This window comes from Oryza glaberrima, chromosome 7, assembly GCF_000147395.1.
Source record: "Oryza glaberrima chromosome 7, OglaRS2, whole genome shotgun sequence".
NCBI classification, from domain to species: domain Eukaryota; kingdom Viridiplantae; phylum Streptophyta; class Magnoliopsida; order Poales; family Poaceae; genus Oryza; species Oryza glaberrima.
Window position 1 is genome coordinate 71,851 of NC_068332.1, and position 13,957 is coordinate 85,807.

Genomic DNA, 13,957 nt, shown 5'->3' on the forward strand with positions numbered 1-13,957 from the left:
TGTGCACGACCATTGGCCCGGAACTTCCTGGCAAACTGGCCGGAACTTCCTGGTGGGAATTTTTGAGAGACAGAAACTCCCACCCGCAGGTTTTGGCAGGTTTGTCCGGATGTTCCGGGTCCCTGGCTGCTCACAAGATTAGTCACCTCACTTGCTTGTGGTGCTTTTCCTTCTCTCACAAACATCAAGCATTCTTTTCCATTTACCATCACACGCTTAGACACAGGACTTCCACCCGAAAACCCGAGCCCGTGTCCATCCTTGTTAGGATGAGCGGTGATGGTCTTGTAAAGGGCATCTTTTGAATGGTATGTCTTCATGCATCCATATTTCACCAATGTGCCCAACATTTCATTCTCTTTCTTAAGAGCTTGCATAGCATCAATATTAGTAGCATAAAAGTTCAAATCAATATTGTAACACCTAGCACAACCATTGCTAGTAGAAGGGTTAGAGGAATTAGAAACCACATTTGGTTGAGAGGTACTATTCCAAAGAGTGTCAATTTGAACTTCAAGATCTTTATGACTTTTGTCTAAACAAGCAAATTTCTCTTGAAGAGTCTCATTGACATCTCTAAGGCTAGCTAAAGAACCATTAGCAAAATTAAGCCCATTAGCTAGTTGTTTATTTTTAGCACTTTCTTTAGCTAAGCTCTCCTCTAAGGCAAGATTTCTTTTCTTCTCAAGAATAAGAAATTCTTCTTGCCTTTCGAGTAATTGTTCTTTACTATCCAAAGCTCTCATTAACTTAGCCAAGTGTTGCATAGCGGGTTTGCTAAAGCTCTTAAGCACATCATCTAATTCATTATCACTTTCCTCATCACTAGACTCAACATCAAGAGAAGTGTGAGAGGGCTTTTGAGTCATCACCTTGCGGCCTTGGGCCATGAAGCAAGAGTAGTGGTAGGAGTCGTCGTCGTCATCACTCAAGTTGTTGAAGAGACGCTCCTTGCTTGAAGAGGATGACTTGAAGGCGACGGTAGCAACACCACCTTGACGCTCCTTGCTTGAAGGGGTGGTCATTACCATCAATCCCATCCATTTAAGACCTCATTGGACGGATCAATCACATGTGTACCGAGTCCCATCATCAAGAATGGTTGAAGAGTGTTTCCACCTTGACGTGCATGTGGGTGGGATAGCGCCACCCGTTGCTCTTACCATCATGAACTTGCGCTGCCTCCCTCTCACTGACTTCCTGTTGTCATCAAAGATGACGAGGTAGTCAGCGTCGTCGGCGAAGATGACGACCACCTAGCAAGGAGGGGTGATGGCGTCTGAGGGGCGATGGTAATTGCAACGGAGTGCGTCGTGCCGATTCTCCTTTCATCCCACATGGAGCATGCCAGTCACAGGGTGTTAGAGTATTTTGTATGTTATGCACTCGTGAAGAAATCATCTTTGGCCGGTCGACCCAAATCCATAATATGGTTTTCTCTAGATGGAATACCATAATGTAGCATTTTCGTAAACCTTCTAAGTTTATTTTAGCATGTAGATAACAATACTACCCATTTTATCAAGTAGTAGTAATACTAATAGACTGGTCCTCGCAGTACTTTGCTGATGGCAATTGCTTGGAAGAAGTACGAATTACCCCCCTCCCAAAATATCACGGTCGACCGAATTATCCCTCTAAACCACAACACCGGACATCCTTCACCCTCAACTATGTAAACCGGACAAACAACCCCCGGGCTGAACCACAAAACCGGACATCCTTCACCCACAACTATGTAAACCGGACAAACAACCCCCGGGCTGAACCACAAAACCGGACATCCTTCACCCACAACTATGTAAACCGGACAAACAACCCCCCAGGCTGAACCACAAAACCGGACATCCTTCACCCCCAACTGAACGCGCAGAGATGTAGCCTAGGGGGGGTGAATAGACTTTCCTGAAATTTTCTCAACAATCGCAGCGGTTAAATTAACAGTGCCCGGAACCTCCTGGTGAAGAACACCGGAACTTCCTGGCAGAGATGAGCAGCCCGGAACTTCCGGAGTTCTTGAGCCAGGAACTTCCGGGCAACAGAGAAAATCAAAATTTGGGAAGCAAAACAGGTCCTAGCTATAGACAATCAGGCACAAGGTTGCACAAGATGTAAATCACAAGATACCAGCAGATTCAAACACAGATCATGCACAAGAGAGACAAAGGCGATTTTTTCCCGAAGTTCGGATCACACGGATCCTACTCTCCATTGAGGTGCTCAAAGAGCCGGGTCTCGATTAACCCCTTGCCTCACTTATGCAAAGATCCCAGAAGAAGTCCACAGCCTTCAACTCAACACTTCTAGGTCATTTTCTAGAATTGAGTGACCACCAAGATCCAACTCACAATTCCTTCTAGAAAAGACCACAAGTGCAAGTTGCTGTACCTAGGACAACCTCTGAAAACTCAGCACAAGAATCTTTACTCACTTACCTCGTTTCCTTGCGGAGGTGAGGAAAACCTTCACAAACCTTCCCGGGACATCCACAAGATCTTTGGAAGCTCACGGGCAACACCTAACCGTCTAGGAGAAGATCTCCAAGAGTAATAAGCCCAAGTGACAGCCCACAAGGTATCCAAAGTGCTCAAACAAACATAATCTTCAAGCCATCTCCAAAACACTCCTACACTCTAATCTAATCTCTCAATCTCACAAGATAGGCTGTAGATTTGAGTGGAGGAAGCAAAGGAAGCTTGGGAGTGGCTAGAAAACCCTAGAACATGAAAGAACTGAAGTGGAATGGCCAAAGGGTGACCTGGGGACGAAATCCATATATATAACGGCTAGGTGACGTCATCTAGCCGTTACTCACAAGTTTGAACTGGAAACCTGCTAGGAGGTTTCGGGCAAAAGTGCCAGGAACTTCCGGGCAGCACTTAGGAAAAATCTAGCTAAACTTCGGTGCCCGGAAGTTCCGACCAGAACCTCCGGGTAGCCCTCTCTGTCTCGGGGAGAAAATAAACTTTGGTGTCCGGAGGTTCCGGCCAGAACCTCTGGGTAAGCCTCTCTGTCCCGGGGAAAAACATTTCCAAAAAAGATTCCAAAAACCTTTAGACTCATGGATATGACTCAGAGCACTTTGTATACCCTAGAACCACACTTGAAACCCCTCTTTATAGTACGGTTTTTCCTAAACTCAATTTCAAAAGTGAAAGACCTAGTCTAATCACCTTCGGTGTTTTTCGCACTTAGGAACATTCAAATTGGGGGGTCTCCTTGCATTCTTAGCCATCACAACTTGCTTTGGGACTAAATTCCTGTGAATAAACTTAATAAACACGTTAGTCCCCTTTAACCACCTTGTCATTAATCACCAAAACCCACTAGGGGGTTTAAGTGCACCTTCACCAACTATGTAAACCAGACAATCAACCCCCCAGGCTCAATCTGCAGTGGTTTTGATCCTACGTGGCACTCCAGTCAGCAATCCATTTATAAAAAAATAGGTGGACCCTACCTGTCAGTTTCTCACCCTCTCTATCTCTCTCTACTCTATCTCTTTCCCCAATCGCTCACTCACTGACTCACACACTCTCTCTCCTCCATCTCCTTAGCTCCATCGGAGGACAACGACGAAGGCAGCTGGGCGATAGAGGGGAGCCGAGGACTCCGTTGTGTAGGGCGGAGCCAAGGATGGCGACGCGCCTCTGCCCCGCCTGCCGGCCGCACGAGCGACCTCTGCCTCCTACACCGGCACCCGACAGAGATCTGCCTCGCCGGCGCACGCCCGATCGAGCCCTACCTCCCCCATCGACGCTCGAGCGAGCCCCATCTCCCCCACCGGCCGATTGAGCTACCTTCTCCATCGGCCGCCTGAGCGACCTCCGCCTCCGCCACCGCCCAAGCGAGCCGCCAGTTGGCTCTGATCCTGCCCGCCAAGTTGATAGCAGCTAGATAGGTTATCCCGAATATTGTACTTGTGTGATTCTAATGAATATATAGCAACACCGATTTCGGCCAACAGGAGCAGGGCTATTACCAGTTAGATAAGAGCCCCTAACCTGTATAAAAATCCTTGTCTCCATCTCTTTTACCTTAATCTCGCATATACCCTGGTACCGACGATTTCTATACCATACAAATACCGTAGTCGTGACCTCAAACGTCGACACCATCAAGCATTGAACGTGCCTCAGGACATGAGTAATGTATAATGCTCGAGTGGATCTTAAGGTGGGTCCAATGTGGGCCCTACTGTGATATAGCATCTCTCACACAATGTACTACGACCCTGTTTAGATCCCATCCCAGAACTTTACACCCTGTCACATCGAACGTTTGAACACTTGCATGAAGTATTAAATATAGATTAAATATAACCAATTGCACAGATTGTGACTAATTTGCGAGACGAATCTTTTAAGACTAATTGCTCTATGATTTGACAATGTAGTGCTACAGTAAACATTTGCCAATGACGGAGGTTTACCGACGGATCCTGTAATTAGTTTTTTTTATTAGTACCCGAACACCCCATACAACACTTTATATAATACCCGATATGAAATGCTAAAAACTTTACATCCGTCGATCATAACACCCCCTACCTATAGCAAGAGGAAATGTTGGTCCTACCTTTTCCTATCCAACCTTTACGAACTACTACTCCTTTCCAATTTATCGCCCCCAAACCGGCAGCCGGATCCAGCGGTGGCGTCCGCAGGAGGAGGAGGCAGTGACGGCGGCGGCGGCGGCGGCGACTGTGCTCGCGGGGGGCTGCAGTGGCGGCGGGAAGGAGGTCGCGACGGTGGTGGCCCTCATGTTCCCTTTCCGGTTGGCGAATGCACGTCATGCAATGCCATGCCGCCGCCGCCGCCGCCGCCGCCACGGTTCCCGCCTACTGTGCCCTTATCCGCCCTCTGGCCTCCGCCGGCCGCGTCGATGCCGTCGACGCCGCCGTCGCCTCCGCGCGCTCTCGCCTCTCCCCCGCCACCATCCACCCGCTCTACGTCGCCTCCATTCGCGCCTACGCACGCGCCGGCCGCCTCCGCGACGCCGTGGATGCCTTCGAGCGCATGGACCTCTTCGCCTGCCCACCCGCCGCCCCCGCCTACAACGCCATCATGGACGCCCTCGTCGACGCCGCCTACCACGACCAGGCCCACAAGGTGTATGTCAGGATGCTTGCCGCCGGCGTTTCCCCCGACCTCCACACACACACCATCCGCCTCAGGTCTTTCTGCCTCACCGCCCGCCCACACATCGCTCTCCGCCTCCTTCGAGCCTTGCCACACCGCGGAGCGGTCGCCTACTGCACCGTCGTCTGCGGCCTCTATGCGCACGGCCACACCCACGACGCGCGCCAACTGTTCGATCAAATGCTCCACACCCATGTCTTCCCCAACCTCGCCGCTTTCAACAAGGTTTTACACGCTCTTTGCAAGAGAGGGGATGTCTTGGAGGCTGGCCTACTTCTTGGAAAGGTCATCCAGCGGGGCATGTCTATTAACCTCTTCACCTACAATATATGGATCCGGGGACTCTGTGAAGCTGGCAGGTTGCCCGAGGCTGTTCGACTTGTGGATGGCATGCGTGCATACGCTGTTCCTGACGTCGTCACTTACAATACGCTCATCCGTGGACTCTGTAAGAAGTCGATGCCCCAGGAAGCCATGCACTATCTTCGCAGGATGATGAATCAGGGCTGCTTGCCCGATGATTTCACCTACAACACCATCATCGATGGCTACTGCAAGATAAGTATGGTGCAAGAAGCTACTGAGCTCTTGAAGGATGCTGTCTTTAAAGGTTTTGTGCCAGACCAGGTCACGTATTGCTCATTGATCAACGGCCTATGTGCTGAGGGTGACGTTGAGAGGGCATTGGAGCTGTTTAATGAGGCCCAGGCAAAGGGAATCAAGCCTGATATTGTCGTTTACAATTCTCTTGTCAAGGGGCTCTGTCTTCAGGGGCTCATCTTGCATGCGCTGCAGGTCATGAATGAGATGGCTGAGGAAGGTTGCCATCCTGACATTCAAACATACAATATTGTCATCAATGGACTATGCAAAATGGGGAATATTTCGGACGCCACAGTTGTCATGAACGATGCCATCATGAAAGGCTACCTTCCAGATGTGTTTACCTTCAACACATTGATTGATGGGTACTGCAAGAGGTTGAAGCTGGACAGTGCTCTTCAGCTTGTTGAACGAATGTGGGAATATGGCATCGCTCCAGATACTATCACATACAATTCAGTCCTAAATGGCCTCTGCAAAGCTGGGAAGGTCAATGAAGTCAATGAAACATTCCAAGAGATGATCCTTAAAGGTTGTCATCCAAACCCTATAACATACAACATACTGATAGAGAATTTCTGCAGGTCTAATAAAATGGAAGAAGCTTCGAAGGTGATAGTGAAGATGAGTCAAGAAGGATTGCATCCTGATGCAGTTAGTTTCAACACACTGATTTATGGGTTCTGTAGGAATGGTGATCTTGAGGGAGCATACCTATTGTTTCAGAAATTGGAGGAGAAAGGGTACTCTGCAACAGCCGATACTTTTAATACCCTGATTGGTGCGTTTTCTGGGAAACTGAATATGCATATGGCAGAAAAGATTTTTGATGAGATGCTCAGCAAGGGCCATAGAGCTGATTCATATACTTATCGTGTTCTAATTGATGGATCCTGCAAGACTGCAAATGTTGACCGTGCATACATGCATCTAGTAGAAATGATAAAGAAGGGTTTTATTCCTTCGATGTCAACATTTGGTCGTGTAATAAACTCACTAACAGTGAACCATCGTGTTTTTCAAGCTGTTGGAATTATTCACATCATGGTGAAAATCGGAGTAGTTCCTGAGGTTGTTGATACCATCTTGAATGCTGATAAGAAGGAGATAGCTGCACCAAAGATACTTGTTGAGGACTTGATGAAGAAGGGTCACATTAGTTACCCTACTTATGAAGTTCTGCATGAAGGAGTTAGAGATAACAAATTAACTAGAAAACACCGAATGTTGTTGCTCAACAACCTCAGTCATTCATAATCATTAGAGACAGCATGGGTTTGTTGTGTCAACCAACCCACAAGTGTTTATGTTTCTAGTTCTCCAGGATCTTGTATGCAGTCAAACTTTGTTACTTCAGGTGCAATCTACCATATATTGCTTAGAATATGGAAAACAGAGAGCATCTGATCCGAAATGCAGGAAAACGACAGAAGGTCTGTGGCTATTCTTTGTACTTCATATTCTAAGGACACTAGGCTAGAGTCTTCTCTACATTTAATTTTATACTTCACGCAAAAAAATGTTTGTCTCGGACTGCAAGGCCGTTGGTAGTAGTTAATAGTTTGGAACATCAACCATATACAAAGATTTCAGATACTATTCATGTTTTGAAGTACTCCTGTGTTTTCTCTTGCCCTGGAAAGATACTTTTGGTTTTCTGCGTGAACCAGGTTGGTATTGACTTTTTTTTCTTTTTTTTTGTTGCCATTGTCTTCTGGAGTAATAGTTAACATTTATGCTTTTTACATGTTTAGATTAACCAGGCTAGAAGTGTGAATTCAAAACAACTGCATTTGCTCTGCACTTGGATTCTTCTTCCCATTCAGATTGTGCCGACCTGCTGAGAATAAGATTAAAGAGATCTTCAACGGTCAGCCAAATTAATAGTTATATTTAAAGGAAATGTCAATTCCCACATTCATACCATAATCTTCAGCAAGAGAACAGTATGGCTGTTGTTCAAATGTTTATGGGATTCTATTATTATCAAAAATGGTTTGGGCATTAAAGCTGGAACTGACAAGGAGATGGGAGGGACCATCAGCTTCCAGATCGCTCATGTATAGTTTTATCTACTCATTCACAGGAAAATGAGCCAGTGGTCAGTGGCTCTCTGACCTGTCAAACTATGATAGTAGCTAGAATATGCTAAAAGGTACTGTAACTCTATGGTTTGGTGCCAAGTATAAATGATACCTGTTTAAACGAGAAGAGAGGTAAGCATCACTTGCATACTTGGGCCAGGCGGCATTGGAGACCAGTTTAATCAAAACAATCGGTCACAGAACTGATACCAGGTTTGCGAGCTATCACAATTCACAACTGATCAATATGCACTCTTTCACTCATTTCTTCACAACTGACCATCTTTTTGTTTATTGCTGATTTAATGAAGAAGAGCCAAATGAGTTGGAATTGTTCTACAATGGATGATAACCTGATTGTCCTGATATAAGCACTGACGTAAATTCCCTTAGGTTGGTTCGAGCAGGATAATGGGGCATGGGCTCATGGATGTCATGGTCTGTATCAAGTCCGACCGGCTTATAGATTGCTAGTTGAAAAAGGCAAGAGAGAGGTGATAAGCATCTTGCCACATTGGCACGTCCCAAGATGGTGAAGATCCAATTTATAGGATTTTGTGGAAATATAAAGTTCAGCTGAAGGTGTGAGTTTTCTAGTGGCATGTCAGTAATTGTAGTGCCGGCTCATGCTGTTATGCATTGGAGGCATATTGGTCAGATTGCTTTTCCGGTGCAGACTGTAGGCGGGCATATGATACTGTCCTCTCCCGCCGTTAATTTGTCAAGAAAGCAACATGCATAAGATTGATTATATTGGCAATTACTGCCAACAGGGTGTGTTGAGATAAATGTTGATGGTGCTCAACTGCGCATTATGCTGACCAATCTCAAGGTGTCTCCAGTGTGGTGATCTAATCATCTAAGGAGGCTTTTATCGCGGTAATGTCCAAGTGGTATGATCCTATTCATGTTCTCTGGTTGCAGTGTTTAATTTGATTGTTGAGTTGGGGGGATTGATCATGTTATGGTGCAGAGGGACTGCCAATATCTCTAGTTTCACTTTGGTCTTGTTAGCATCGGGCACCAATCTTGCATATCCTGGAGGAAATACAAGAGCTAAGAAAGAGTTTTGTTTCTTTTATTATTGTGTATGCTAAAACGATAAAACTAATTTAGCTACTCATCCGTGTGTAAAGCAGACAAACATGCTTGTATGATTCGCACTTGGTTGAGTAATTCAATGAAAAGCTCATGGTCTAAAAAAAATTGAGTAAAGAAAAACAAAACATATACTTGTAGTTCACTTGAGAAAGTATTCTAAAGTTTTATTAATATTTTATTTGAAATTAAATATTATAGGCAAAAGGTTTCACCACAGGATAATATATTTATCTGTGAGTTGAGGTATTCATTTGTGTTGTATCCTTGCTCATAGATATTAGATTTGGTATGAGTGGACCAACTGAACCATAAGGCTGAATCAGCATGAAGTACGTGTAAGCACTAAGCAAACAAGGAGATGGTTACATTTAACTTGGACGTTTTTCAAAGCTGTCTGGCTAGTTGCTTCCTGTTACGCCATATTCTGTCCTTTTCAGCTTATGTCATACTGAGAGAAAACAAAATGAATAACAGAGATGCTGTGTTAATTGTCTTAATATCTTTTGCATAATCAAAGCTACTGGTGGGGCCGTTGATGCAGACTACTTAGCATAATGCTTATGCAGCTGGTTCTTGAAATGGTGCCTCTAGTTCCATCATCCTGCAAAAAATTGGACCAATAGTAGGTTAATGTTTTGACTTGTAGCACGGTAGCTGGATTCCAATGCTTTACTATTAGTATTACTAATTCATTAACAACCGGGCAGGCCTTGAAAATTAAGTGGAGTTGATAGGAGGCCTAAGTGTCCATCAAACCTGCAGGCTGCAGCAGCACCTCTCCTCTTCTCTCGTGTTGCTTGCTTCTTCTACGGAGGGATCACACTCCAGTTTCAGGTCTGATCAAATTTAAACCTTCTTAATCATCTACAAACAAATTGACCAGAATCCTTCTCTTGTGGAACCTTAGTTTCTGTAGGATGCACAGTTTGCTCTTTATTTTTGTTTAGGAATTTTCTAATATAATTTCTTATCATGTTTTTTGTTGTTCTGAACAAAAAGGCTCTACAGGACCAAAACTAAAACAGCAGTTGCATAGCCTTTTTGTCCTGTTGAGTTGAGGAAGATGTTGCCCCTTGAACACAAGCTGGATGGATACTGAATTGTTGTGCTTGTTGCTTTTAATCGTGGAAGCTAGGAGCTTCAAGATTTATTGTTCCTCTTGCTTCTGACCTTGCAAGCTAGGAGCTTGCACTGCAGGTGAATTGCGAGTTATGGGAGTAGTTCTTCTGGGTTTCTTTGGCCAACTGATAAGACGACGAGCTGCTTGTCTGCGCTGGAAGCAAGCCGGCCGAGCATCTTACCGCTGCAGCTAGCACCTTGACAATTTCTCAGTTCTACAGCTTTGTTTATATATGTTAATGCATGAAATACATGAGGATGAACGCCCAGTTGTTGCAAGGCCTGTGTTCTGATGGCATATGGAAGTATGTTCTTCTATGGTCATTCCAAGGCAATAGACATCATGGGTAAGCCCTATTGTTTTATTTTCCTAATCTTTATCACCAGATGCATGGGGAAATACACTATACGGTTCAAATATTGTTAGTAGGACAAACTATTTCAATCTTGTTTTTAGCACATCATGGTTTCATTCTTTCAATTGCTCCATTGGTTTCAGGATATTGACTTGGGGCGATGTTTATGTCGATAAAGTGATCACAGAAATCAAAGGAGATCTTTATGATAGCCCCATTGATAGCAAGAACCAGATAGTAATGTCTACTTTGTACAACAATGACCAGTACCAAAGCTATCCACTGTGCCCCATTGAGGCAGCATTACTGAGCATGTCCAGCCATACATACTCTCTAGGAGAAGAGTAAGCATGCTACCATAGGCGGTTAATTTCATTTTCTTTCTACTCCCTCCGTTTCAGGTTATAAGATGTTTTGACTTTGGTCAAAGTCAAACTGCTTAAAGTTTGATCAAGTTTATAGATAAATATAGTAATATTTACATTACCAAATTAGTTTTATTAAATTAATAATATATTTTTATAATAAATTTATCTTGGGTCGAAAATATTACTATTTTTTTTCTATAAACTTGGTCAAACTCGAAGCAGTTTGACTTTGACCAAAGTCAAAACATCTTATAACCTGAAACGGAGGGAGTATCTGCTAAGCACTGTAGTAGCTGTAACAGTTCCAAACTTAACAGGCTTATTGGTAAAGTAGCGCTTACGGGACAACATTGCTGGATTTCTTCCTATGAGTTCTCTTCAACATTTATGTATAAGGTGAGTTAAGCTTACTGTTACTGTTCCATAAATCATGTAATATAGAGCTTGCATAGCACAGTACATGGTTTCAGCAACATTATTTTTCACTTCAGTATCACGAGGACTGGCAACTTCAGTTTGCAGCCGGTATCAAGGTAAGACAAACCTCTATCTGGTATCCTCTTAAATCAGTGTTTGCCTGTGGTATCAGGAATAATAGCTTCCTGCTTTACTGACCTGACAATTAGTATTTCTTACCTGTAGACAATTCTGTTTGTACCAGTGGTTCCTCATGGGGTTCTTCAACTGGGCTCTTTAGATTTGGTATGTTCAGCTTAACTAACCTTTGATAACCATGTCTTGGCCACTTGGCCTACTTACTTTTACGATTTTAAGTGAGGAAAACAGCATTCTTGTGGTTGAACCTTCAAGTAATGGTTATGTTAGGAGCAATTATAACCTAGATTAATGTTGAGGCTCTCATTATCTTCCAGCCAAAGGTTTTAGATCTCTTACTGCATAACTCATTTGTGTATTTTACTTTCCAAATTTTCAACCATCAGGTTCCAGAAAGTTCAACATCAGTGGCACTCATCAAGGATTTGTTCTATAAGCTTTATGATGCCTCAATATCTGGCAGTCCTTCAGGCACAGGGTTTGGTTACTCAAATACTGGGAGACAACCTGCTGCAATGCTACCAATGGATTCTCCAGATGTTGTGCCCCATAATTTTTTTCGTTCCATAAAGAGTTCAGCTCAGCTCTTGAACAATGATCACCTTAGTCTCCTACATGCCTTTCCTGTGTTGGAGTTTGCATCAACAGAAGATAGCATTGTAAGCATTTATGACACTAGTCTAACAGCTTGCGCGGTTGAACCCTTGGATGGTAATGACAGTGATATTTGGACCAATGTTCATGAAGAGTTATCTCAATTTACTCGCTGCAATACAGCCTCTGAGGCAGACAAGGCAAACATAAGCTATATGGATAAGTTGATCAATTCAGATAGCAAAATGAGCTGCAGATCAGTAAGTCATGCGGAAGATCCAGGATATGGTAATATCGATCACTTTATCCTGACAGAAATGGAACGTGAAAATCAAGAGCACATTAACAACTATACCAGTGTAAATGATTATGCTGTGACCTCAAATCCCTCATTTCATTCAGAGCTGCACAAAACTCTTGAGCCAATCTCCAGGGAGGAACGTGAAGACTGCATGTGGCATATCAGATATAGACAGCAAGAATCTACAAGCTCTGCGCTCCTTCAAGAAAATGGAAATAAAGCAGGATTCGACAAACAATGTGAAAACAACGATTATGCAGAGCTGTTACTAGATGCTATAAATGACCAGGTTATTTGGGCATCAAACAGTGAATCTTCTCATTCAACTGATTCTCCAGTTTCATGCGCAACACAAATTCAGAAAGATGACCATGTACCGAGACTAGATGAATCATCAGTTCCGAATTTCCCAGGTGGTCAAGACTTTTCACTTATCTCAATCGACGAAGGCTTCATGAGTTGTACAATGACTGGTTCTTCCCTTACAGAAACTAACAAGGCCATCTTGGTTGAAGAAGATTTCATTAGTGATCCAATTGAAGGCATGCACAGGGAAACTTCAGTCGAAATAAAGGGGAGATGCAGAAAAACTGGGCTCCATAGACCAAGACCAAGAGACAGACAATTGATTCAGGACAGGATGATGGAGTTGAGGCAGCTTGTTCCAAATACATCAAAGGTTCAGCTTCTAGCATTATTTGATGTCTCACCTTCCACTAAAGATGTTTTATTTATCTGTTTGTTTGTTTTATCTTTTGGCAACGAAGAAGCGAATGGATTATTGACTGTATCTTCTTTTTACAAATTAAAACAGTGCAGCATTGATTCTCTCTTGGACAAAACCATAGCACACATGCAGTTTCTCCAGTGTGTATCAGAGAAAGCCGATAAGGTGCGCGCGGTTGTGCTTCTCCAGAGTTGGATCTCTTGCAAATTTTAGTCTAACATTAATGCCTAATTGCTTTCTATTGGAACATGATGGTGCGAGAGCAGCTTGAGAAAATAATAAACAGCGAGGGATCGACCAAGAGGCAACCGGGAAGCTGTCCTCTGAAAGTTGAAGTGCTCGATCAGCCGGGTCATCTCCTCCTGATCGAGGCAAGTGATGCTGTTAGTGTTAGCTAGCTAAAACAATCGATTGGCTTAGCCAAATACTAGTAATTAACATTTTGTATGTATGGCAGATGGTGTGTGAGGAATACGGTGTGTTTCTTGAGATTGCGCATGTGTTGAAGGACCTTGAGGTGACCATACTGAAAGGGTTGCTGGAGAGCCGTTCAGACAAGCTCTGGGCTCGCTTTGTCATCCAGGTACTTCTATTTAGGACTTCCTCCGTTTCACAATGTAAGTCATTCTAGCATTTCCCATATTCATAATGATGTTAATGAATCTAGATAGATATATGTCTAGATTCATTAACATCAATATGAATGTGTGAAATGCTAGAATGACTTACATTGTGAAACGGAGGGAGTAGTAGTAATCACTACAACTATGGAAATCCAAAAGAGACTGATCAGAATTGATGTGATGCATCTTACAGGCTTCACAAGGCTTCGACCAGATGCAGATTCTATACCCACTGATGCACCTGTTGCAGAAGCAGAGATGGAGCTGAACTCTACCATCATACATCTACCATGGGTCTGCATGTTGATCATTGTGGGCTTGTTCAATAATAGTATGTTAGGCTCCGGTTTGATAGAATAATCTACTGCATGCATACTGCTGTCGC

At 43.8% G+C, this 13,957-nt stretch overlaps 2 protein-coding genes across 3 annotated transcripts; both read left to right on the plus strand.

The window, feature by feature from the left end:
* The first annotated feature begins 4,564 nt into the window (after positions 1-4,564).
* On the plus strand, positions 4,565-7,402 carry LOC127779536 (putative pentatricopeptide repeat-containing protein At1g74580). Its single transcript, XM_052306338.1, has one exon. It carries the CDS (start codon positions 4,785-4,787, stop codon positions 6,999-7,001), a length of 2,217 nt encoding a protein of 738 aa, XP_052162298.1. The 5' UTR covers positions 4,565-4,784; the 3' UTR covers positions 7,002-7,402.
* On the plus strand, positions 7,048-13,914 carry LOC127779537 (transcription factor LHW-like). 2 transcript variants are annotated; one of them, XM_052306340.1, is made up of 13 exons: positions 7,048-7,414; positions 7,499-9,763; positions 9,929-10,395; positions 10,548-10,748; positions 11,090-11,168; positions 11,264-11,305; positions 11,415-11,474; positions 11,714-12,635; positions 12,711-12,901; positions 13,037-13,114; positions 13,216-13,320; positions 13,407-13,532; positions 13,766-13,914. In XM_052306340.1, exons 3-13 carry the CDS (start codon positions 10,292-10,294, stop codon positions 13,838-13,840), a joined length of 1,983 nt encoding a protein of 660 aa, XP_052162300.1. In that variant the 5' UTR covers positions 7,048-7,414; positions 7,499-9,763; positions 9,929-10,291; the 3' UTR covers positions 13,841-13,914. The 2 variants fall into 2 exon arrangements, with proteins under 2 accessions (XP_052162300.1, XP_052162299.1); XM_052306339.1 differs by having other exon boundaries at positions 7,049-7,414; positions 11,714-12,901.
* Positions 13,915-13,957: the final 43 nt, after the last annotated feature.